Source organism: Rana temporaria, chromosome 5, assembly GCF_905171775.1.
Source record: "Rana temporaria chromosome 5, aRanTem1.1, whole genome shotgun sequence".
NCBI lineage: Eukaryota > Metazoa > Chordata > Amphibia > Anura > Ranidae > Rana > Rana temporaria.
This window is the reverse complement of record NC_053493.1, coordinates 124753599-124779524: the sequence shown is the minus strand read 5'-3', so window position 1 is coordinate 124779524 and position 25926 is coordinate 124753599. Positions and strand designations below refer to the sequence as shown.

The window sequence follows — 25926 nt, the reverse complement described above, 5'->3', positions numbered from 1 at the left end:
TTATATTTTTATACTTTAATATACATGTTATGTAGTTTATTCTGGTCCCAGTATGTACTAATATGGCAAACTATTCATGAATTCATGTTTGCTATTAGAACATATGTTCAACCATTTGTTACATTTAGGATTTTCAATGAATTGGTATTTGTTTAGCATATTTGTTTTTTTAAGATGTATTTGTCTAGTAACTGGTGGTTTTATAGCTGGTATGAGGTGGTAGGTCCGCCCCATATCATCGTCCTGAGATTGATTATTATTGTAGCAATATGGAATATTTCCTTTTGTTATACTCATTACCTGTGTGGGATCATGGCAAGATGGAGTAGGCATTAGATTCATGTTGCTGGATGATGGTCAGTATGGTACTCAGCTGAGGATATTAGCGTAGCTATTTGATTAATTAAGCCTACGGGCAATAAAATTTCCTCAGGCTACAAAAAACGGCAGACGGCTGATTATTTAACAGACAAACCAACTGTCCAATCAACATGCATACTTTCCCTGTATCGACACGCATTGGGGAGGGGACAGGACGGTGTAGGAGACAGCGTGTCTGTATCACAGTGGAGGAACCTACAACCTCAATAAGTTCCCAGCTTTTTATGATTTGATTAGAGCAGTGCACTGATGCACCAGACCCATGTGAATACCCTGTATTGGGGCCTTTTTCTATAATAAATGTGTGATTTAAAAACAATATCACACTATTGAGCCTTCTTTCCTATGGTTTATATATGAGAAAACTGCGTTATTGATCAGCCAGAGATCCCGCAGTTATCATAGAATCCAGAGGTGGTTCATATGCAGGTTTTGACTGAGCTTAAATTTGAGGTCACGCACTCAGAGGTGAGGGGCTATTACCTAAGAGTGGGAGCACCAGAGTGTGGACACTGCAATATGTTTTTATCACTTCAATTAATGGATTTACTTCTTTATGTTTGATAAGGACTGCATAATATTTATGTTGCCCTGATTCATGTGATTTATGGTCAGTGAATCACAGTTTGCTGCACTATAGCAATTTATATTCCTCACCTTCTGTCACTTTTATTTATTCAAGTGTTACTTTAATGAACTGGTGACATTCTTTCGCTCAGATCTTAGTCCAAACTCACCTGAGTGGTCCTGACAGAAAGCTGTCATCTATACTGTGCCAAAAAAGGCAGCTAAGGCAATCTCACCTTCAGATGCACGTATACAAGAGGTGTGTACATACATGGATGGCAGCATGGTGGGAATGCTTCAGCTGCTTATGATTGACAGCTTTCTGGCGGGATTACTCAGGTGGATTTGAGCTAGGATCCAAACTTGCCTAAGCTCATCCTTAATGGTCAGCAATGATGATCATATGAAGATATTATTAGCTGTGTGAATGTCCAAACAAAAATGTATATGTCTGATAACAGAAAAATGCTAAGTATAAAAACTTAGCAGTTACTATACAGGTGATGAATGAAAGAACTATTGCTTATAGAGTACACAGCTCTATATGAGACATACTTTGTAGTTATATATATATATAGCTGGGTGTCTGCTGGCTGTGTGATCCCCGGCTTAAACCTCCCCCCCCCCGCTAGCAGTGATAGTGAGCTGATCGGCAATACAGAAAAAGAGGAATGTATATGGTTTCTCATTCCTCTCTCACTGCAGCTGACAGAAGCAGCTCTGTGTGAAATCCCTTGGCTCGCTCCTGCCTTCCCTTCCTTGTTGCAAAGGACCTGAACCAATCAGACATACACTGAGGATTCTGGAAAAAGGGACACTGCACAACACACGTCAATGGAGGCTAATGGGGCTCCAGACTTTAATACCCAGGCTTCCCTGCAGAGAAGAAGAATCAGATCTTTTCTCAGGCAAATCTGCAGAGATCAAGGCAGAACAGTGTGGGAGCCAACATCAGAGAGAACAAAGCTTGTACAAAGATTGGGTGCTTTCACTGTGTCCATGGGAGCCTGAGGATGGTGCTACAGAGAGATCATTTTCTGACTTGTGTACTGTGTGCCACAAGCAAAAGTCCCTGAGGCCCAGAGCTGAAAGACTGAGCCTTGTGAGGACTGAAACTTCTGGGATAATTGATCTCCAACCATACTGGACCTAATCCCTTGCCTACCAGGAGTGGTAAGCAGAAGAACTGAACTTAACCCCCTTGTTTCCCACAGTTAATGCCAACTAAGTTGGCCCCTTACTTAACAGATCATCAGCCATCTCTAGTGTACAGTCTGAAAGGGACAGCTACATATGCACCACCTACAGAAGGGCCCCAGTGAAAGCCGGCCAACACTGACAGTAAGGTGACAGATACTTTGTGGAGTGGTGGGATAATGCTAGGGACTCAGTGTGCATATCACATGCCCTGATATGTTTCACTTGTGGGGTGTAGTCCTTGAAGGGTATGGAAAGTTTGGTTATACATATTTACATTATTACATATCAAAGTTTTCTTAAAACAGCAGAGATTGCCGGCCTTGGGGTGATGATTTGCCTGAAAAATTCAGGCAGATTTGTTTGATGTAGAATAAGCCACTTGTGTCTAAAAATTTCTCACAGCAGAATATTAGACATGGAAATAATAGAACTATTATGGTGAAGTTAATACTTTTTCTGTATTTAAATGTTCCATTATCCAACACCAAGTTGTCTCTTTTAAATGTGATAATTAGATGTTTTAACATTATAACTAATTTATTCTGAAGAAGTCTGAATTTGTTACAATGATTATGTGTTCCATGGGTGGTTGAATTTGAATATTGCTGCACTTTTCTAGTGGCGGGTGGCCTGTAATGTTTCACTTAAGTGAGCAACACTTTCTGCCTCCTCTTACATTTTTCCCAAAGTAAGTAAATGGCTGTGTCAAGCATATTCCTGCTGTTCAATAGATGACTGCTAACTCCATGGGTTTGATTAATGGAGAAGGTAATGATATGCAAATCTTCAACAATATCACGGTATGCCTACATGAATTTTAATTAGTTTTAAAACTTGTAGTATCTCTGTAAATACTGAAATAAAGCAGCAAGGATATATAAAATATATTGCTGTAGATGAAATTAAGTGTTGCTCAAAAAAGATGCTGCCATTAAAGGCTTACTGTGAATCATTTAAAGTTATCAGCCCCTATGGATCTGTTCTTCATCTAGTGATTATATATAATGCACATTTTACATTTCTAAGCACACAGGCTTCATATTTCTTAAATATAGTAATTAATAACCACTGGGTATTTAATAAGGGGGGTTATTGGGGGGTGGCATAGCACGCAATGTGAGCAGATGAGCTCCACACTGCTACACCGGACCCATCTCTATCCTGTCTAATCCTGCCTGAACATCTATATTACAACTTCTAACTGGCCCCAGTTACTGCACCATCACCTGTGGTTTCTTACAATACTTACTTCTAGTGGATGAGACACAAGAGATGACAGACACCTGCCAAGATGATGATGGCCACAAGTTACTGCACCAGCACCTGTAGTTCCTTACCATACTTTATTCTAGTGGATGAGACACAACAGATGACAGACACCTGCCAGGATGATGATGATGGCCACAAGTTCACTGCAAGATGGTGCTCATCTGTGGACCAAGTCTCTCCATCTTCAACCCTAAGCATTCTTGAGGAGTTGTGCAATGATGCCTTTCTTATCCCACTTAGCCAAGACTGAGTCCCCACTGCATCTCTATCTGGGGCCATCTAGCCCAGTAGACAGGGTGGAAAGGGAGAGGGAAATTATTCTTAAAAAGGTACTGTGGATGATTAAGTAAGTGAGGTGGATCAGATTAGACTAGATTTTAATATATTATGCCAGGACCTTCACCAAATACAAGAACAACAACCATTGAACAGAAGTGGAGGGCCTGGTGCAACCAGTGTCCACCAAGTGGAAGGGGTTAGAATCCTGAATTAGAGAGCTGGTAAAGACTAAGGCATAATAATATTGGTGTGGTAGGTATGGCGGAAAAGTTTGAGGTTGCCAACCTAAACCCTAAACATAACTGCACCATAGGAAAGACACAGCTACCATCCTCAAATAGCCCTCCTCATCCTATGATATTGCTGCAGCTGAATTATAGAGAAACATTTTACAGGACAGAAGGTGTTGGCTTTGAAACAGTACTTGGTGGATAATTTGGTATACAATTGCCCTTTCAATGTTTTGAAGTGGACCTGGACTTGAACCTAGGACCTTTGGACAACCCTGCCATGTGCCTTGATTTCTGCTGAACCTTGAACTCTTTGCTCCTCCTACTAACTTCCTGATATAAGCAATGTCTCTGCACTTCCCCCTTGCCAGAATATTTTGCTATATCCAGCCTGTATTTTGCTCCTGTTATCCATATTTGCTATCGCTCGTTATCGACCTTCGCTTGTTCCTCGACTACGCTTCTGCCTGATCCCAACCAGCAACTACTCATTACCGACCCTTTGGCTTGCTTACTGGCTACACTTCTGTTTGATCCGTATCTGCTTATCCGCTACTGGAACCCAGTTTGCTCACCTCCTGGTGGGCTGATCCTGAGGAATGCGACCTGGTACTAACGCGCAGCAAAATCCATCTCCAACATCATGAGCTCTTCTGAACACTGGTTAGTACTTAGACTCCGCACCTCAGATGAGCCTGCGTCATCTGCCAGGGAGACTGCCTGTGTACCTATTCTGCTGGTCGGGGGTAGTTCTGCAACTACTATAGCAATTGGTCTTCGAGCCTGACCCCTGATCGTGACATCTATATTATTTTATATTACTACGTTCCTAATGCACCATTGTTGTTAGTGAATATTTATATCTCTCCCCACCACTAAGGCTGATATACTTTATGAAGTGAGCATCAAATTTATACAGCTCTCCTGCTGCCCAATTTTTCTTCTGGGGGATTTTAAATCAGTAGTGCATCACCACCTTGATGAGTTGAAATAGCAGTGGGTTACAGCGCTCAGGGTGTCTGCACAGACAATCAATTATAGGGCAGGATTCTATATAATTGGTGATAGGATAAAACCACAACGGCGGCGTATATGGTCTAAAAGTTCATAGATTCATAAGTCCATTAGGGATCAGTCCAAGCAAGGTGCCATTAGGCTATTTTTGGTGGCTATATATAGCCAGTGTGGATGGTTACAGGTGCTCAGGGCAGCTCTCCAGAAGCGAAGCCAGCTCAAATTATGCAAAAGAAAAAACAAGAGGAAAAGCGCTTCTGAGTAATCTGTATTTAATTTTTATAATCAAAAGTATCCAGCACTTCACCATTGCCTTTTATGATGTAAGTGCTGGATACTTTTGATTATAAATATTAAATACAGATTACTCAGAGGCGCTTTTCCTCTTGTTCTTTCTTTTGATGAGTTGAGACCTCTGTGGTCGAGTCCCACCTTTCTTTCTCAGTAGTGCACATTCTATGGTTACCAAAATGTATGCTGGTGGAGGAACCCAGGAAAATGTTTCTGCCAATTCAGAACATTCTGGATTTTTTTTAAATTACCTTGTGATGGCTTCTCCTGGTGTAATGCAGTGGGTATTAGATGTTCAATATTTACCACAATCACTCTCAAACCATTTGATAGTACAACTATGTATTTTAGTGAGGCCATAAACCTACAATTAGATTATGGAGGTTAAGCTCCAGTGGCTCCCAATATAGGAGGTGTATTCTGTTGTTAAAACGGGCTGCATATTGGCAGGCAAAGTAGTCCCCTCCCAGATAACTTTATATACATATATTGTAATAGTGAGAATCCCTGTCCCTATGGAAAGAGAGCAAAAATGGACACGTTGGCAGACTGCAGAGCTACAGAGCATAGCTTTGAAGTGGAGAAAACTGTTTTGGCAGCTTTCGCCAGGTTTTGCTCTGTTCGGATGGGGCTCTGTAGTTCGGAGATCCAACAGAGACTTGGGTGGGATGGGATCTCCAACCCTATGTCCAGGTCTTATGGATAGCCAGCAGGTTGTGTGCACACAGCCCATATAACAAGGTGCTGGTGAGGGCAGAGAGTATAGGATTGTGGAGAGTGAACAGCTTGCTATTGCTGTGTGAAGACAGACCTGTGTCTGGAAAGCGGTCTGCCCTGTGGAAGACTGCAGCCCATATAAAGGGGACTCTGTGCCCAGGGACTGGAAAATGCTGGCTAGCCTTGAGAGTCGGGGAGACTGAAGAAGCCAGTGAGTCCAGGGGGCTGGAAAGAATCACTAAATATGTTGAGAGCAAGTAGAGGAACTGCTGATGAGAGAAAGCCAGGTGGCTCTGTATGTTTTTCACTTGAGTACTAAATTAAGTTTGAACCCCTGTGTGGGAATTCTGAATGGACCTTTTGCTTTTGTTTTTCTGTTTTAATAAACATGGGCTACCAGGTCCTGAACTATAATGGCTGTCTGACGTGGACTCACTGCACCAAAAGAGCATCTATCCAATTGAGCTAAATACCCCAATATCACAATATATACTGTATATATATATATTGATACGCCGCGTAACTTCTAGGATGCTCCGGTGTATCTTTTTTCTGTATTCAGAAAACAAGTAAGTCTCTTACGCCGTTGTATCTTAGTTGCATATTTATGCTGGCCGCTAGGTGGCGCTTCCGTCGATTTACGCAAGGAATATGCAAATTAGGTAGATACGCCGATTCAGAAACGTACATCCGCCTGGCGCATTTTTTTATGTTGTTTACGTTAGGCTTTTTCCGGCGTAAAGTTACCCCTGCTATATGAGGCGTATCCTATGTTAAGTATGGATGTCAGGCCAGCGTCAAATTTTCCGTCGATTACTTCATTTGCGTAAGTCGTTCGCGAATAGGGCTGTGCGTAAATTACATTCACGTCATAAGCATTGGCGTTTTGCGGCGTAATTTCGAGCATGCGCACTGGGATTCTTTCACGGGCGGCGCATGCGCCGTTCGTAAAAAAACGTCAAATACGTGGGGTCACAATTAATTTAGGTAAAACACGCCCACATCATCCACATTTGAATTAGGCGGGCTTACGCCGGACCACATACGCTACGCCGCCGTAACTTAGGGTGCAAGTTCTTTATGAATACGGAACTTGCGCCCTAAGTTACTGAGATACGTTACGCTCGACGATAGATACACAATTGTATCTGAATCCGGGTCAATATTTATATATATGCCCCCTCTAATGACATACAGTATATGCTGCCTTGCTTGAGGCACACCAACTCCTCAGTCTTAATAATGCAGACAGTGACAAAGAAGCTGCTATATGAATCTACATTAATCCACAAATTGAATCGCCATTCAGGGTAAGAATGCCTTTTTTTGCTGTGTTGATACACCCACCTCAATTGTCTCTATACAGAATTTGAAGGGTATAAGTGTTTTGGACCCACAAGGGATTAATGATAATTTTGCCCAGTTATATGCCAATTTATACTGTATGGTGGTTACTCCTTCCCAACAAGAGCTGGAGGCCCTTCAAACCTTCAAAGAACTCTACTCGATACAAGACATTAGAGATGCTTTTCTAGCATTTAAACAAAAAAATACTTCTAGTAAGATTGATATTTTGGCTACCATACTTCTCTCCACTTTTCAATAAGCATAGTATAATCAATGACTGGGGTCTTCATATTAGTAATTCCCAAGCCTACGAATGATATCACAAGTGCAGCTCCTACTGGCCCATGTCACTATTAAATAGTGGTCCAAGAATCTTAGAAAAACTGATGGCTACTCATCTATCATCAGTGATAACTTCTCTAATTGAACCAGATCACATAGGTTTAATGTCCAAACAATGCACCCATGATAATATACATATATATATATATATATATATATATATATATATATATATATATATATTTTTTTTTTTTTTTTTTTTTTTTTTCAGATCGTTATTTAAGCAAACAAAACTAGTGCTATCAATGAAAACTGTTAAAGTATTTAATACAGTATGCTGTCACTTTCCTTGTGATACGATAGAAAGAATGGCATGAGAGAAAAAATAGCCATATGGGCCAACATACTCTATGCCATAGCAAAGGCTCAGGTCAAAATGAATCAGGATATACTAGTTTTGTTTTTCTCTCTACTGGGGAACCCAACAGGGTTTCCCCTTTTCCTCTCTTTTATTTTCACTATCAAGGGAGCTTCTTGCTAATTGTATTAGCCAATTTTGGCAATATTAGAGATAGTAAAGTGATTGCAGCTCGCTCCTCCACATTTGGTGGGACTGTCCCTTGATAAAGCCGTTTTGGAAAGAAGTTCATGAATGTATTGTTAAGATCACCACATACTTTCTGGAGTTCTCTCCAGCACAGTACCTATTGCACCATACGGTTTTACCGAGGAAATATTACCGCAAATCGCTAGCATTACACCTCGTTAATGCCGCCACACAGTGTATCCCCTTGAAATGGAAATCTACCTCTCCCCCCACGAGGCTGGATTGGCATCTCAGAGTGAATAGAATTGAGGAACTGGAACAACTTATCCATCGGGCTAATGACACACACGATAAGTTTAGGGAAACGTGGGCCTGCTGGACTCACTACAGGGAGACTTTGGTCTCAGTGGATACTCCATCCCCTACTGACACCTCCGCGGCTCAGCCTCCTGGGCACTGATTTCTGTGTACCCTACACGACTTAGCTCTACTTTCCCCCCTGGATCTCTCCCCCCCCCTTTTTTTTTGTTTCCCCTCTTCTCCTCTTCCCGACTCTCCACCTCACTTGCTGATTGGGTCCCGTGCCCTAGGACCTCACTCCGTCCACAGACAGTTCCCTATGGGGTGGGCGGGTGGTGGGGGCCCTATCTGGGCTTGTGGCCATTTCTACATTCTAATGTCCTGTCCCTCCCTCTGTCTATTGTCAATGCCTAACCAGTTGCATTCATGCTGTATCTGTATTGTTTACACGATTGACACAGTCTGGTTTTGTTTGTTTGTACCTGCTCTTTTGCCTTCTGTATTGTACTACTGGTTGCATCCAGTACCGGAATTGGTTGTATTACTTGCTGAATACTTATGTTTTTAAAAAAAAAAAGTGATTGCAAACTTTTTTTTCTTGTAATAACTAACATGTCATACTTACCTGCTCTGTGCAATTATTTTTATTATATAAAACCGTCGGGAATCGCCGTAACTCCTAATTTGCATACCCAACGCTGTTTTACGACGCAAACTCCCCCCAGCGGCGGCCGCGGTATTGCATCCTAAGATCCGACAGTGTAAAACAATTACACCTGTCGGATCTTATGGCTATCTATGCGTAACTGATTCTATGAATCAGTCGCATAGATAGAAACAGGGATACAACGGCGTATTAGGAGAAACGCCGTCGTATCCCTTTTGTGAATCCTGCCTCAGGGGACATGTATCAATAACATTTTTTTTTTTTAAAAAGGCAGTTTTTTCAGGAGCAGTGATTTTAATAATGCTTAATGTGAAACAATAAAAATGAAATATTCCTTTAAATATTACACCGGTATGCCACCTTCTTTCTCATCCATCCCTATTTTTGTCTTCTACCCACCCCCCCCTTTCCCGAACCCTTTCTACTTCACTCCCTGGGTATTTCCTGGCTGTGCCAGGGCAGCGTTACCTACAGCTCCATGCAGCAGTAGCATCTCTCTGAACTTTAGATTCCTGGTGAATCCCAGATTTCCAGAATCATGGCATCTTCTCGCTCTCCCACCCACTCTTAATGGTTAAAATGGTTTCCTTCAACACCAAAGGCCTCAACAACCCAGAAAAGGTCCCCCAAGAGCTTGCATCCATGTGTGGTTTAGGTGCAGACATAATTTTCCTCCAGAAGATGCATTTTTGCTCTAAAGCCATCTCTAGCCTCTATAATCGGTATTACCTGATGGTCTTCCATGTGACGACCACCTCCTCTAAGACCAAAGGCATGCCAATTGTCATCTCCCAAAACTTCAGTTGCATCTCTCATGCTTCGTACACATGATAGGATTGCCAGAGGAGAACGGTCTGAAGGACCGTTTTCATCAGTCCAAACCGATCGTGTGTAGGCCCCATAGGTTATTTACAGTTGAAAATATGTTTATTAGAATTTTAACATGTTATACATGAACAGCATGAGGTGTCACAGTTAGGGTACAGTCATAAATAGGTAGTGGTAGAGAGTCAGCCCAATGGCTATCGCCCACAGCAGGACTCCCACCAGCATATAACATAACAGGAACAATTATGACAAGAACCCGAAACAAAACTTGTGAGCGGCCAAAATGGCCTCTTAGTAGGTGACAACATTACAACCAGATTCTCCAGGAAGGAAACAATAAAATCAAAAAAAAAAAAAAAAAAAAAAAAAAAAAAAAATTGACACATAAGACAAAAAAGAACCAAGGCCGAAAAAAAAAAAAAAAAAGAACAAGAAAGATAAGAATAAAAAATGGGGGGGTAAGAATCAGGGGCACGAGAAGGCGGGGAGGGAGGGGGAAGGAAAGAAGAGAGAGAGAATAGAAGGAAAGGAGAGGAGAGAGAAGAAAACCCATAGGTTATTTAACCTTCGGTCAAAAAAATGAGAACTTGCTTTAAAATTGAACCGATGGACGCCTAACTGATAGGTCAAAACCGATCGTTAGTATGCAAAAGCATTGGTTAAAAACCTGCGCATGCTCAGAATCAAGTCGACGCATGCTTGGAAGCATTGAACTTCGTTTTTTCAGCACGTCGTGGTGTTTTACGTCACCGCGTTCTGACATGATCGGTTTTTTAACTGATGGTGTGTACGCACAACGGACCATCAATTAGCTTCATCGGTTAAATTAAGACAACTGTCCTTCAGATCGTTTTCATCAGATGGACTGATTGTGTGTACGAGGCTTCAGACTCTCTAACAGACATGAATGGATGCTACCTATTTATTAAAGGATCCCTTCAGGGGAGACCTGTGACACTCTCTACAGTCCTAACACTGCCCAAGTAGTTTTTTTTCCAGGATATAGTCCTATTGGACTTTCAATCCGGACTCCTCATGTTGGAACATTGCCTTGAACCCCACATTGGATTCTTCCTCTGGCGCTTTTTCTCTACCCTACAAGGTGCTTATTTGCTCACATTCAGGCCCTAGAGCATGCCCATAAATGCACACAAGCCCAAAAGATGCACCAGGAATTAGTGGAGGCCAGAGCTCGACTGGAAGAGCAGGGTAAAATGTAAATTCACCCCTAACTAAAAGCCCTTTTATGAGCACAGCAATAGAAGGGGCAGCCTCCTAGCTTGACAGAGAGAGAACAAACATCTCCAGGCTAACCTCCACTGGTGCAATCAAGTGCCAGGTACATATCTTGGCTCACCACAGTCCACAGCAGATAGGATATCATCAAAATGGTAGCACACTGGATTTTTCGATTGCGTGATGAATATTTTATTGTCAAAAGCCAGACAAGTGACATGGAATGCAGTAGCTTGAGCTCTTCAAGTTAAATGTTCTGCACTTGCAGTACACCATCTCTACGATGCCCACAACCATATCTCCAGTGCTTCTGTTGGTTTTGCAGCCCAGTTTGAATGTTTTCACACTGATCTCTACAACCTTCCCCTAGTAGAGCCCTCATCAGAGGACACAGGTACCAGACTGTCCCTGATTCAAGACTTTCTGAGGCAATATTGCCCTAAACCTATTGCTAAGGGGAAAGCCCAAGAATTGGAGAACCCCGTATCAGAGGAGAAATTGCATGTCGTGAGTAAACAATTGAAAACTGGGAAAAAGTCGGACCCAGGCAGCTTCACGGTAGACTACTCGAAAACCTTTTCAAGATGCATTTGCAGTGCCATTCTTGCTTGCATTCAACTTGCTCTACTTACTCAGCAGCTATTAGAGGCCCACAAAACTGTCATTCCAAAGGAAGAGAAGGATGCCTTGGCCATGGCCAATTATCCACCAATTTCGCTACTGAACATAGACATCAAGCTCTTTGCCAAAATCCTGGCCAATCGCTTAGTCTGCTACTTACATCCTTGATAATAAAGGATCAGGTGGGTTTTGTCCCGGGTAGGGAATCCAAGGAGGGATAATACCATCAAGGCTCTAAACCTACATCACTGGCTGACCTCCTCAAAGTGCCGTGGGTTCTTTTTGTCCTTGGACGTAGATAAAGCATTTGATAGGGTTGTCTTAAACGACATGGGTGCGGTTCTCTAATTTCTTGGTCTATGCGATCGAATGTTCAGTTTCATCATGCCCATTTATACTACACATAGTTACATAGTTACATAGTTACATAGTTAGTCAGGTTGAAAAAAGACACAAGTCCATCCAGTTCAACCACAAAAAAATAAACAAACAAAATAAAAAACACAATACAATCCCATACACCCAACTCCATACCCACAGTTGATCCAGAGGAAGGCAAAAAACCCCAGCAGAGCATGATCCAATTTGCTACAGCAGGGGAAAAAATTCCCTCCTGATCCCCCGAGAGGCAATCGGATTTACCCTGGATCAACATTACCTACAAATCTTAGTACTCAGTTATTTTATGTACATTTAGGAAAGAAATAGTTACATACACCTACTATGAGAGTCTGTGTCAATGGCCACTTTATACTCCAATACTATTTATATTGACCATAGAACATCTGCTGTGCCACCTCCTTGCCAGCACAAAATGTATTCAACCATGTATAAAGTAAATATTTAATATCTATATAAGCTCAGTTATTAGAACTAAAAGAACAATAAATGTCCACCCTAGTAATCCAGGGTGACCAATCACATAAAGCACCGGCGACAAGGGTGGAAGGGTAGCGCTTTTGCCAGGCTTGAGCAACTGTGACATGACTTGGAGCTCTTCTTTATTTTTTAAGGCTCCCAGGAATTCTAGAAAATTCCAATAATCCTGATTGGATAATTAATTCTCCTCAGGATTTAAAGAGACAGTAATGTTTTATAACTGCTAATAAAATCAATATTACATCAGCAGGGAAGGGCAGGGCTGCCACAAGCCCATGTAGGTGCCTGTGCCCTTCCTTTCATGGGTCTTCAGGTAGCCAACACCCCAAACTGGAAAAAAAACCTTCCCCCGATACAGCCATAAAGAATGATATAACACAAAATTATTTGGCAAATAATGGCTGCGGCACTTTATTGGTTTGCAATTAATATTCAAAACCATAAATATTTAGTGTTTATTATTCAACCATGTATAAAGTAAATATTTAATATCTATATAAGCTCAGTTATTAGAACTTGAACCATATTGAACTAAAAGAACAATACATGTCCCCCCTAGTAATCCAAAACCGCAGCCAGCGCAATACAATTTTGGAAACCAAGATTAAAAATGCAATTTCCTATATCTGAAAAGTGCACACCATCTTGACTATATAATCTCTGACCGAAAGCATTTCCTCCTAAGTGAACAATTAAATTGTCTGGTAGAGGCCAAACGTCACATAAATGAGATAACACTGCATAGAGCTGACACCATCTGAAACCTTGAATACCTTTCCATAACACAATAAACTCAACCGAAGGCATTGGTAAAATTTCTCTGTATATGAACATTGTGCTGCTTGTTTACTTGTCCAATAAACGTAGAAATGTCCTACGATCCAAAAGCATTTCTTTGCCCCTAAAGAAACCAAAGGAATAGATTAGGTTGAATGTACGTCCTAACAATCCACTTTGTGCTGCTACAGATGCTGCTCCAATCCGAAAGAATGGGATGTGAACTTCAATTTTTGAAAACCGAAACAGGCAAGACATTTTTTCAAAATGGCTTCAAACTAAAATTTTGTAGTAGGACTACCATCCATTTGTATCAAAATATTACATGCGATCACTGCATATTGACATAGTGTTAACACCGGGTAAATAATATTTTTATCAGAAGAGGCTATAACTATCCACTGGTCAGTTTTAGATCTATGAATAAAAATCCTAACCTTATTGCTATTTAACATCATGTGCTCAATCTGAATACCGGAAACTTTTTGTTTATTGGCAGGAATTAATTTGGAAATCCTTAATGCTCCAAAAAAATGCTAGCACAAATGCTGCTCTGAAAAGTAAAGCTTCATATTGAGAAAAACAAACCGAAGAAGTACTATGAGTAAATTCTTTCCAGCATTTCCAACAATATGGGCCTCCTGGTGTTAGGAGTATAATTTTGTTTTTTTTAACCTTTTAGAGCCTGTTTGGCTGAAAAATAACTGGTACAATCAGGAAGGTTTTGCAGGCAAAAGAAGAAAGAAATACTGGCTAATATCTTAATGACTAGGTGCGAAACCTAGTTCCATTAAAGACGTCAAAAATCATAATCTTTGTAATCTTCGGAAGGAGCAAAGGATAACATATCATTCCCTTTACAAAAAAGTTTCCCATCTATCCCAAGCTTTTGAATATTCCTTCCAGGTTTGTGGAGCCACTGAATTCTTAACTAGATGCTGACCAGCCGCCGCAGTTCTACGGCGGCAGGTTGGCTCTCCTGCGCGAGAGCCCGTAGCTCTACGTCGGCTCTCGAAGTGGCCACTATGAACATCGATCAGTCATTTCCCCTAGTGAGTCCACCCCCCTACAGTTAGAACACACCCAGGGAACATACTTAACCCCTTCCCCGCCCCCTAGTGTTAACCCCTTCCCTGCCAGTGGCATTTTTATAGTAATCAATGCATTTTTATAGCACTGATCGCTATAAAAATGCCAATGGTCCCAATAATGTGTCAAAAGTGTCCGAAGTGTCCGCCGTAATGTCACAGTACCGAAAAAACTGCTGATCGCAGTAGTAAAAAAAAAATATTAATAAAAATGCAATAAAACTACCCCCTATTTTGTAAACGCTATAACTTTTGCGTAAAACCAATCAATAAATGCTTATTGCAATTTTTTTTATAAAAAATATGTAGAAGAATGCATATCGGCCTAAACTGAGGAATTTTTTTTTTATATATATATTTTTGGGGGATATTTATTATGGTAAAAAGTTAAAAATATAATTTTTTTTCAAAATTGTTGCTATATTTTTGTTTATAGCGCAAAAACTAAAAACCGCAGAGGTGATCAAATACCATCAAAAGAAAGCTCTTTTTGTGGGAAAAAAAGGACGCCAATTTTGTTTGAGAGCCACGTCGCACGACCGCGCAATTGTTAGTTAAATCGATGCAGTGCCGAATCACAAAAAGTGCTCTGGTCTTTGACCAGCAATATGGTCCGGGGCTTAAGTGGTTAATTGAAAAGCTATGGTCAGATCAGGTCCCACAGATGAACTGGACAAGAATGACCTTCCAAATCGGCATTGGGTAGTAGCTGATGAAAACGACTCATCTGAAATCGAGAAGGTCAGTTGCCGATGACATTATCAACGCCAGAGTAAATTTTGCCTTTAACTAAATGTTCCATTTTAAGCATAGAAAAACGAAGTGACGTAATAGATTAATAAAAGGCATAGAGCACACCCTTATTGTCTGTTTGTCTGTTTTGATAAGGATGCGCTTATTCACAAAAAAAATCCCCATAAGTCAACAGCAACCTCTACCAGAAAGAGTTCTAACAGTACAATATTTGTTGTAATTTTTTTTATCACCCAGGTATCTGGCCAAGCAGTACAACACCAGTGTAGCTTCCAAATTGCTGTGAACCCTTTTGAACCAGCAGCGTCTGTAAAAAGATGAAAATCAGCTGCAAATATAAACTTTTTTTAAAAAGAGAATGACCATTGTATTCTTCCAGAAGTCTAGCCCAGACTAATAAATCTTCCTTAAGTGAAGCTGTTAGTCTAATATGAGAAAACAGCAATTTTAATCCTGCAGTAGCAAGGTATAATCGCCTAGAAAATATACAGCCTATAGGCATAACGTGTGAGGTAAAAGCTTTTTCTTAGAAAAACATAAATCATGTATTTTAACCTCACAATTTTTGAAAACGGTAATCTAAACTCAAATAAAGATGTATCAATAATCATGCCGAAAAAATCAATCACTTTGCATGGATAAACCGTTTTTTCCTTTGGCTAGGGGAACCCCAAAAGACTCCAACATCTCCTAGAATTAATTCAACAAATCTAAACAAAATCCAGACTCTTTTGGACCAATAAAGGTAAAGTATCTAAATCTAAATAATGGACAATTCCCTCTCAACCTGACTTCTCTGAAAAAAAAACAATGTAAAAAAGTTGAAAATCCTCAAAGTAAGAACACGAAAGAATACATTCCATAGGGAGGCAAAAAATCAATAAAAAATCTTTCAAAGAAAAAACCTAAAGAATTAAAAGCCTCTTGGGAAATCTGTAAAAGTCTAAAAGATGTTTTAAAAATTGGCTTTTGCCAATAAAGCTTCCTGCCCTACATCTCTTATTTTGTCAATAGCTGATTCAAATGAAGCATAAGATACCTAGCAAAGGGAATCATCTATGTCATCATTCAATGATTTTCCAACAGGAAAGAATAAATGATGTATAATGCTATAGGAATTGGGCTTTTTTTTGGGAACAAGACCTAAAGGGGAAATTCATAAATGTTTAAAAGAAGGGTAAACAAATGGACCTGCTATTTGATCTTCTGCTATTTCATAATTACATTTTTACCAAACTATCTGGGGAGCCCTATCAACAGACTTAAGATTCAAAACTAAAGAACAACCTTTACCTTGAAAAATCGGTAAAGGGAAGCCAGAAGAAAATCCCTGAATCCAAAGCCTAGCTTTCTCCTTGTTTGGGTTTTTCCCCAACCATGGGATCATATTTTTTAGCCTCACCGTGTGCAGGTTATTTGAAAAGTTATTCCCTTTGGATTGCACTGACATGTTTCTTTTATAGCATGTGACCACTGGGTGTGCACCTTTGCAAAAGGAACATTCATGCTTGTATCTGCATGATGTATTCAATTTACACTGTGATTCATTATATGAAAAACAAAACCCCTTATTTATAGGCTGCTGACAAATTACTAACCACATTTTGTCTAGTTGTGGGAGGTTTTTGTGGAACAATTACATTTAACCATAATCCCACATCTTTCATCACCCATTTAAGTGAGGGATGAATAGATAATTTTTTACAGAATGACTCATCGTACTGAAACCATCCCATACCTCCGGAATTTCTGTACGCTTCTAACGTCTGTTCCAAATGCTGAAATAACAAGCCGCACAACTCAGGTTTCCGAAAAAGGTTTCTTTTCAGCCAATACACTGGAAAATATACAGTATGCCTGTAACCAATTAAAAAATGATTTGGGAATATACTTAAAGTATGGTCTTCTGCTTTATCATCCAATGTTTTATCATGCCTAACGTAAAATTCCTTAGCAAAGGAACATCAATACAATTTCTCCTCCAAACTTTTTCTTTTAATGCTAATGATAAATGAAATCCTAAAGGGGAGATCTCACATGTCATGACTTCTTTAAAGCATGTCTCAGGTATGGTATTTTTCCCGACATATTCACAACAGGCACATTGGTAACTGCTTGTAATCCAGAAACATTAGTAACAGAATTGTCATGTAACACTGTATCAAGAACATCAAGTGGATTAGAACGGAAGGAGTATTAGCAGTAACTAAATTGGAATTAGCAGAAATCATTTGCACTAAAGAGGATAAAGAACCAATAAATTCAGATAGCATGTTTCCATCATTAAACTCACCAGTAGCTGCAGATGCATTATTGGTATCAGCAGTCTGTAAGACATTCAGAATACCAGCGCTGCTTACTATAGATGGCGCTGAAGATCTTCTGCTGCAGCCTGCAGTTTCTGCTGCTGTCTTGTTCATTATAGCTGACAGGGGAGAGTCTCCTTCTTGCTGCCTAGCAACAGCCAGGGGCAGAGTTGGCCAGCCGGCCCAACCTTCCGAGAGGCGTGATCTAGCCTGCCTACCTCCACTGCTTGCTTGTGGAGAGGAGTGGTTTCTGCGCTTCTTCCTAGTGTGACATCTCCGCATCTCTCTTCTCCACTGACGTCACATCCTTCCTCTCCAGTGGCTGGCTCCTCTGTCTCCAGCGAGGCACACCTCCGTCTTCCATGGTGGGGTCTTGAGAACACCGCCCTGGTGAGTCTTCTACCGGCATCTGTTCCGCTGTGTCCGCCCGTTCCTGCTGTACATTGGTACCGTCCTCTTCCACCAGAGCTAGGCATCTTCTCAACCATTCGTCGCCCCTCCGCTCTCCGCTCTTTCCAGGATCTGACTGGGGAGGGTCATCATGGTCAAGCCCTTTAAGGCTGCGTACACACGACCGGTCCATCCGATGAGAATGGTCCGACGGACTGTTTTCATCGGTTCACCGCTGAAGCGGCCTGATGGTCTGATGTGCGTACACACCATCAGTTCAAAATCCAATCGGGTCAGCACATGGTGACGTACTGTAAAACACAACGACGTGCTGAAAAAAATGAAGTTCAATGCTTCCAAGCATGCGTCGACTTGATTCTGAGCATGCGCGGGTTTTGAACCGATGCTTTTGTGTACTAACCATCAGTTTGGACCTATCGGTCAGCGGTCCATCGGTTCGATTTTAAAGCAAGTTCTCTAACTTTTGTACGAAGGATTGGACCGATGAAACTGAACTTCGGTCTGTTTTCATCGGTTTGAACCGATCGTGTGTATGCGGCGTAAGAGTATTATAGATCTTTTGCCAGGCTTGACCAACTGTGAAATGACCGGGAGCTCTTCCTTATTTCAACTAGCGCCCAGAAGCGATTCAGTTCGCATGCGCCGCGCTTTATAAGTTTTTCATTCATTCATTCATTCATTCATACGGCTCCCAGGAGTTCTGAAAATTCCATTAATCCTGATTGGATGATTAATTCTCCTCCAGTAACATTTTTATAATAAGCTAATATGCTAATAAGCTAATAAGCTTATAATATGCTAATAAAATCAATATTACATCAACAGAGAGGGGTAGGGCTGCCGCAAGCCCATGTAGGCGGGTCTAAACACCTGAACCCTTTCCTTACATTCTTAAGAGCTGTAATTCCTAAATCCTTCCTGCGATTTGGCTGTACATACCCTGAAATTAAACATTAGAGTGTACATTTTCAGCCCATATCCATTATATAACTATACCTTGAATATGTTTTGGTAAATACCTAAAACAAATTTAATTGTGCATGTGTCCAAATATATATACGGACCTAACTGTATATACAGTATTTCAAAAAAGTGAGTACACCCCTATATTTTTGTAAATATTTTATTCTATCTTTTCATGTGTCAACACTGAAGAAATTACACTTTGCTACAATGTAAAGTAGTGAGTGTACAGCTTGTATAACAGTGTAAATTTGCTGTCCCCTTAAAATAACTCAATACATTAATGTCTAAACTGCTGGCAACAAATGTGAGTACACCCCTAAGTAAAGAATATTAAATTGGGCCCAAAGTGTCAATATTTTATGTGGCACTGGCCACCATTATTTTCCAGCACTGCCTTAACCCTCTTGGAGATGGAGTTCACCAGAGCTTCATAGGTTGCTACTGGAGTCCTCTTCCACTCTGGTGGATGTTAGAGACCTTGCGCTCATCCACCTTCCATTTAAGGGTGCCCCACAGATGCTTAATAGGATTTAGGTCTGAAGACATGCATGGCCAGTCCATCACCTTTACCATCAGCTTCTTTAACAAGGCAGTGGTAGTCTTGGCAGTGTGTTTGGGGTCGTTATCGTGTTGAAATACTGCCCTGCGGCCCAGTCTCTGAAGGCAGGGGATCATGTTCTGTTTCAGTATGTCACAGTACATGTTGGCATTCATGGTTCCCTCAATGAACTGTAGCTCCCCAGTGTCGGCAGCACTCATGCAGCCCCAAACCATGACACTCCCACCACCATACTTGACTGTAGGCAAGACACACATGTCTTTGTACTCCTCGCCTGATTTCTGCCACACAGGCTTGAAACCATCTGAACCAAATAAGTTTATCTTGGTTTCATCAGTCCACAGGACATTGTTCCAGTAATCCATGTCCTTAGTCTGCTTTTCTCTACCAAACTGTTTGCAGGCTTTCTTGTGCATCATCTTTAGAAGAGGCTTCCTTCTGGGATGACAGCCATGCAGACCAATTTGATGCACTGTGTAGCATATGGTCTGAGCACTGATAGGCTGACCCCCCCACCCCTTCAACCTCTACAGCAATGCTGGCAGCTCTCATACATCTATTTCCCAAAGATAACATCTGCATATGACGCTGAGCATGTGCACTCCACTTCTTTGGTCGACCATAGCAAGGCCTGTTCTGAGTGGAACCTGTCCTGTTAAACCGCTGTATGGTCTTGGTCATTGCCCTGCAGCTCAGTTTCAGGGTTTTGACAATCTTATTTTAGCCTAGACAATCTTTATGTAATGAAATTATTTTTTTCAGATCTTCAGAGAGTTCTTTGCCATGAGGTGCCATGTTAAACTTCCAATGACCAGTATGAGAGAGTGAGAGCGATAACACCAAATTTAACACACCTGCTCCCCATTCACACCTAAGACCTTGTAACACCAATGAGTCACATGACACCGGCAAGGGAAAATGGCTAATTGAGCCCAATTCAGACATTTTCACTTAGGGGTGTACTCACTTTTATCACCAGCAGTTTAGACATTAATGGCTGTGTGTTGAGTTATTTAGCAAATTGACACTGTTTACAAGCTGCACACATACTACTTTACATTGTAGCAAAGTGTAATTTCTTCAGTGTTGTCATGAAAAGTTAAATTAAAATATTTACAAAAATATGAGGTGGTGAGTATATTACAATCTCACTTTTGTGAGATAATGTGTATATGTAATGTATATGCGCAGCCTCTTGCATTAGGGTGTGTACCTTCAAGCTCAAACACACATGCGTATGTGTGTGTGTATATATATATATATATATATATATATATATATATATATATATATATATATACACATTTTGAAAAGTATTAAACAATGTTTTAATAAGTAGACACTTATCAATAGAAACAAACACTTTCATTTTTTTTACTTATCAAAAATGCAGTGAGGCCAGTCAATGTGTACAACCACCAGAGATGGTTGCAGAGATGGGTGTGCACCCAAACACCCCCCTGGAACTGCCCCTGGATTAGGGTGTGCCTAGAACACCCCCTGTGCATTCCTATATGTGTGTATATATATATATATATATATATATATGTAACAAGTGGTAATTGTCTGCGCTGTGGTATGGCTTGGCCGGATAAGTGGATGAGGGGATGGTGAGTGAGCGGGCTGATAGGGCCTGGGGAGTGACAGGTAATGCAGACACAAAATGTAATGCAGACACAAATTAACCTTGACGGTTTTAAATAGGTACAGTCCTAACTGGGCTGTAAAATATATAGCACAGTGGAGTCTTTCAAAGAAAGGTGTATGTGAAAATCAAAGCAGAAACTTAAACGTGAACATAAAATCCTAGGTGAGTGCAAACCAAAAGAAAAGGACCGCAGTTCAACACTGGAACTGGTGCAGCAGTGAGGAAATGGTTAAAATGGAAAAAGTTCCAAATTCTGCAAGGGGTATTCAGTCCAGACAAATCCAAACAAACGCATGCAGCCCACACCTCGGTGACTAGTGCAGCTTACCTTGCAGAATACCCCTTGCAGAATTTGGAACTTTTTCCATTTTAACCATTTCCTCACTGCTGCACCAACCCTACTAGTGAGTATTTGGTCTCACAGAATTCCTGGCATATTAGGCCTCACTTTGCCATGGAAGGTGGATGGGTACTTTGAGTGGGATCAAAAGATCCTGATTGTAAGGCCCAAAAACTGATCACAACTATATAGGCAGAATAGCGATCCTACAGGTCTTTCCCTGGACGAGCATAAACTGCTTATCTTTGCTAATTATTCTACCAAAATAACCTACACATTTAAAGCTTTTAACAAGGGCCAATCAACCCTATTCCAGAAAAAGATCAAATTTACTTTAAACAATACAGCAACTCTCTATTTTCTAGCCCCAGGTGAGAAACAACACTTGTTAACCACTTTCAGCACTGTAACATTTTGAATGACAAATACTCAGTTATCCAAACTAAGTTTAGAGATGCTGCTCGAGGCTCCACCAGGTCCTCTGGCTCTTTTGGAGGAACCGCATGGAGTGTGGACAAGGACAGAACTTATTCCAGCTCTAGACATGGAAAAGGGAAAATTCCTGGAAGTGGCTCATTTCTGCAAAATCCCGTAAGAAGCTGTATGACATCCTCAGCCTGGGCTCCAACTAGACCACACCCCCAATGTTTTTCACTCTGCGCACAAAGCTTAGTCATGGGGATGGTGATTTATTGTCACACTATGACTGTTGCGGTGGTGACTGGTATGATCAGGGACACTGTGATTGGAATTGTGGCTAAGCCTAAAGCATACCCACCCAATTGGTATGTGGACTATCTCGGTACTGATAAAACACAATAAACAGTGTTACATAAGTATAAAAAAGGGGTATTTTATTACAATAAAATTTACAAAACTGGACAGTAATGCTCATCAGAGATTGATCGGGGTCTCTACTAGTTTCGCGGGAATAACGCTTCTTCAGGAGAACCAATCTACAGAATAAATCATACAGTAAATACATATAATACAATTCAGCGATGAAGTAAATGGTATATAGAAAAAAGATACTTTACCCAATGAGTAGTGCAATAGGCGCGAAAGCCAGGAAAACAAAGAGGGGGGGTGGGTGCAAAGGGATAGTTGCTGAGGCTAAGCCTAAAGCATACCCACCCAATTGGTATGTGGACTGGTACTGGTACTGATAAAACACAATAAACAGCGTTACATAAAAAGTATAAAAAAGGGATATTTTATTACAATAAAATTTACAAAACTGGACAGTAATGCACATCAGAGATTGATCGGGGTCTCTACTAGTTTCCTGCCTATTGCACTACTCATTGGGTAAGGTATTTTTTTTCAATATACCATTTACTTCATTGCTGAATTGTACTATATGTATTTACTGTATGATTTATTCTGTAGATTGGTTCTCCTGAAGAAACGGTATTCCAGCGAAACTAGTAGAGACCCCGATCAATCTCTGATGTGCATTACTGTCCAGTTTTGTAAATTTTGTTTTAAAAAAATACCCCTTTTTTATACTTTTTTATACTTTTTATACTTTTTATGTTTATTGTGTTTTATCAGTACCGAGATAGTCCACATACCAATTGGGTGGGTATGCTTTAGGCTTAGCCTCAGCAACTATCCCTTTGCACCCACCCCCCCTCTTTGTTTTTCCAATATAACTGGATGATGGTACGTTTTATTTATATTTCATTTATATTATGATTTTTTACTTAAGGTTATACTCCCATTTTTGTTCAAAATTGGAATTGTGGTGATCATTCATACTACACAAAAATAACCTTTTTGTAAAGGGGTAGCCCCACATGTTTGTTTTTTTTGGACTGCGAACAATGGGCCAGATTCACAGCAGAAATACGCCGGCGTATCTACTGATACGCCGGCGTATTTTCAAATTTACCGCGTCATATCTTGATTTGGAATCCTCAAACCAAGATACAACGGCTTTTGGCATAGATCCGACAGGCGTACGGCTTCGTACGCCTTCGGATCATAGGTGTAATTCTCTGGCGGCCGCTGGGTGGAGTTTGCGTCATTTTCCAGCGTTGGGTATGCAAATTAGCTGTTTACGACGATCCACGAAGGTACGCGCGTTCGTCGCATTCTCTTACGTCGTCGCTAGTCGGCTTTTCCCGTCGCAAACTTAGGCCTGCTATTTCATGGCTTAGATTTAGAACAGCCATGTTAAAGTATGGCCGTCGTTTCCGCGCCAAATTTTTTTTTTTTTTTTTTTTGCGTAAGACGTCCGGGAATACGAAAGTACGTTACGCACGTCGCTGTTCAAAAAACACGTTGGGGCGCCGTAATTTCGCGCAAAGCACGGCGGGAAATTTCCAAACGGAGCATGCGCAGAAAGTTCGGCGTGGGAACGCGCCTAATTTAAATGGTACACGCCCCATTTGAATTAGGCGGGCTTGCGCCGGACGGCTTTACGTTACACCGCCGTAAGTTTACACGCAAGTGCTTGGTGAATCAGGCACTTGCGCTGAAAACTTGCGGCGGTGTAACGTAAAGAGAATACGTTACGCCGCCGCAGATCTCTGTGAATCTGGCCCTATATTCCTATCACAAATATTCCTATGGTAGGCTATAAAGTAAGTGGTGCTGAAGCAACAGCCAGCTGTAAGCTGGTAACATCATGGCACAACCTACTTATTGCCAGCACACAAGGGAGCTTCAAATAATGGGCAAATAGTTTATTTAAGATGATCATATCACAGTGCAGAGCGCAATGTTTTAGGGCCTAGCAGGACCTCTTCATCAGGCATGTGGTTTTTATTTTTTTAACTATACTGGCTCTCTTGCTTATCCTGGAACTCTCAGCCATGTACGTCAATGGGACATCACTTGTTGTCAAAGACAAGATCCTTAACAGTTATTGGGAGTGCCAAGCTGTCATGTACTGTATAATGGGGATATTACCTGTCTTATACAAGATGTTCAGGCATTCGGACCAAACCTTATGCTCATCCCTATTTCTCAAAGTACCTGTTTTTTTGGAGTGAGCAATTGCTTGAGTTATGGTAAGTTTTTTTGTCCATCAATATATCTTTTTACATCTACATTATATAGTGAAAATTATTAATACAATTTTTTGCTGAAAGAACAAACAATGAAATAATGTGGCTCCACTGTCACTGCCATGTTTCCGATGGCATTGTGAAGTATTAAAAAACACCATGTAAGCCACATACCTATTAATTGTCTATATCATTTAATATATTTCATTATTCTTTTTAGGGTGCTGTAATAACACCAACGATGGACCACACCATGTCAATGCAGCAAGCCAGTATGATGGGCCCTCTAGCCCAGCAAATGAATCACCTTTCCTTGGGGACAACCGGAACGGTACGACTTACATAACTAACTATATTGTTGATGAAAAACAATAACCATCTCAGTGGCTATAGACAACTAAGATAAAGAGGCACAATTAGATTAGCACAACATAAAATAACCATAACATGTTAAGGACTAAACTAATCTTGAAACACCAATGGTTGATTGGAAAAATACACTATGTTGTCAAAAGTATTGGGACACTTGCATTTACACACACATAAACGTTAATCGCATCCCAGTCTTGGTCCATAGGTTTCAATATTGCGTTAGCCCACCCTATGCAGCTTGAACTCTTCTGGGAAGGCTGTCCACAAGGTTTAGGAGTGTGTCTATGGGAATGTTTGAACATTCTTCCAGAAGCACATTTGTGAGGTCAGGCACTGATGTTGGACAAGAAGGTCTGGCTCGCAGTCTCCGCTCTAATTCATTCCAAAGATGTTCTATCGTGTTGAGGTCAGGACTCTGTGCAGGCCAGTCAAGATCATCTAACTGCAATATTGAGTTGGCCCACACTTTGAAGCTAGAACAGCTTCAAATATTCTGGGAAGGCCGTCCACAAGGTTTAGGAGTGTGTCTATGTAAATATTTGGCCATTCTTCCTGAAGCACATTTTTGAGGTCAGGTATTGATGTTAGATGAGAAGACTTGTCTCTCAGTCTCCGCTATAATTCATCCCAAAGATGTTCTATCAGGTTGAGATCAGGACTTTGCAGGCTAGTCAAGTTCCTCCACCCAAAACTGACTCATCCATGTCTTTATGGATCTTGGTTACTACTTAGTACTATTAAAACTAAGATTGGCATAAGCCCTTTAAATATTTAAAAGTGTTAAATTCCCTAGCTACATATTTTATCTTGGGCACCAGCAGACTCAAACTGAACTGACCCACTCTGAAATATTCTAGGGATTTTAAAGGCCTGGTATTGCCAGATTTCACTTCATGCCAGTTGTATTTACAGACTTCTCATATCTTCCACTGGTGCACTGATGAAACCCCCAGTTTATGCACCTTATGGCTCTTAACAATACTTCTTCTCTCCTAGACGCACTTGCTATTACTAATTGCAGGTTTATAGACTACACA

General features: G+C 40.8%; 1 protein-coding gene across 3 annotated transcripts in view; it reads left to right on the top strand.

Moving 5' to 3' along the window:
- The window catches only part of RBMS3 (RNA binding motif single stranded interacting protein 3), an 827636-nt gene that overhangs the window by 794690 nt on the left and 7020 nt on the right, over positions 1-25926 (top strand). For all 3 annotated transcript variants that reach the window (XM_040353091.1, XM_040353092.1, XM_040353093.1), the window contains exon 11: positions 24738-24848. In XM_040353091.1, coding sequence (XP_040209025.1) covers positions 24738-24848 — 111 coding nt within the window. The remainder of the gene's footprint in view (positions 1-24737; positions 24849-25926) is intronic.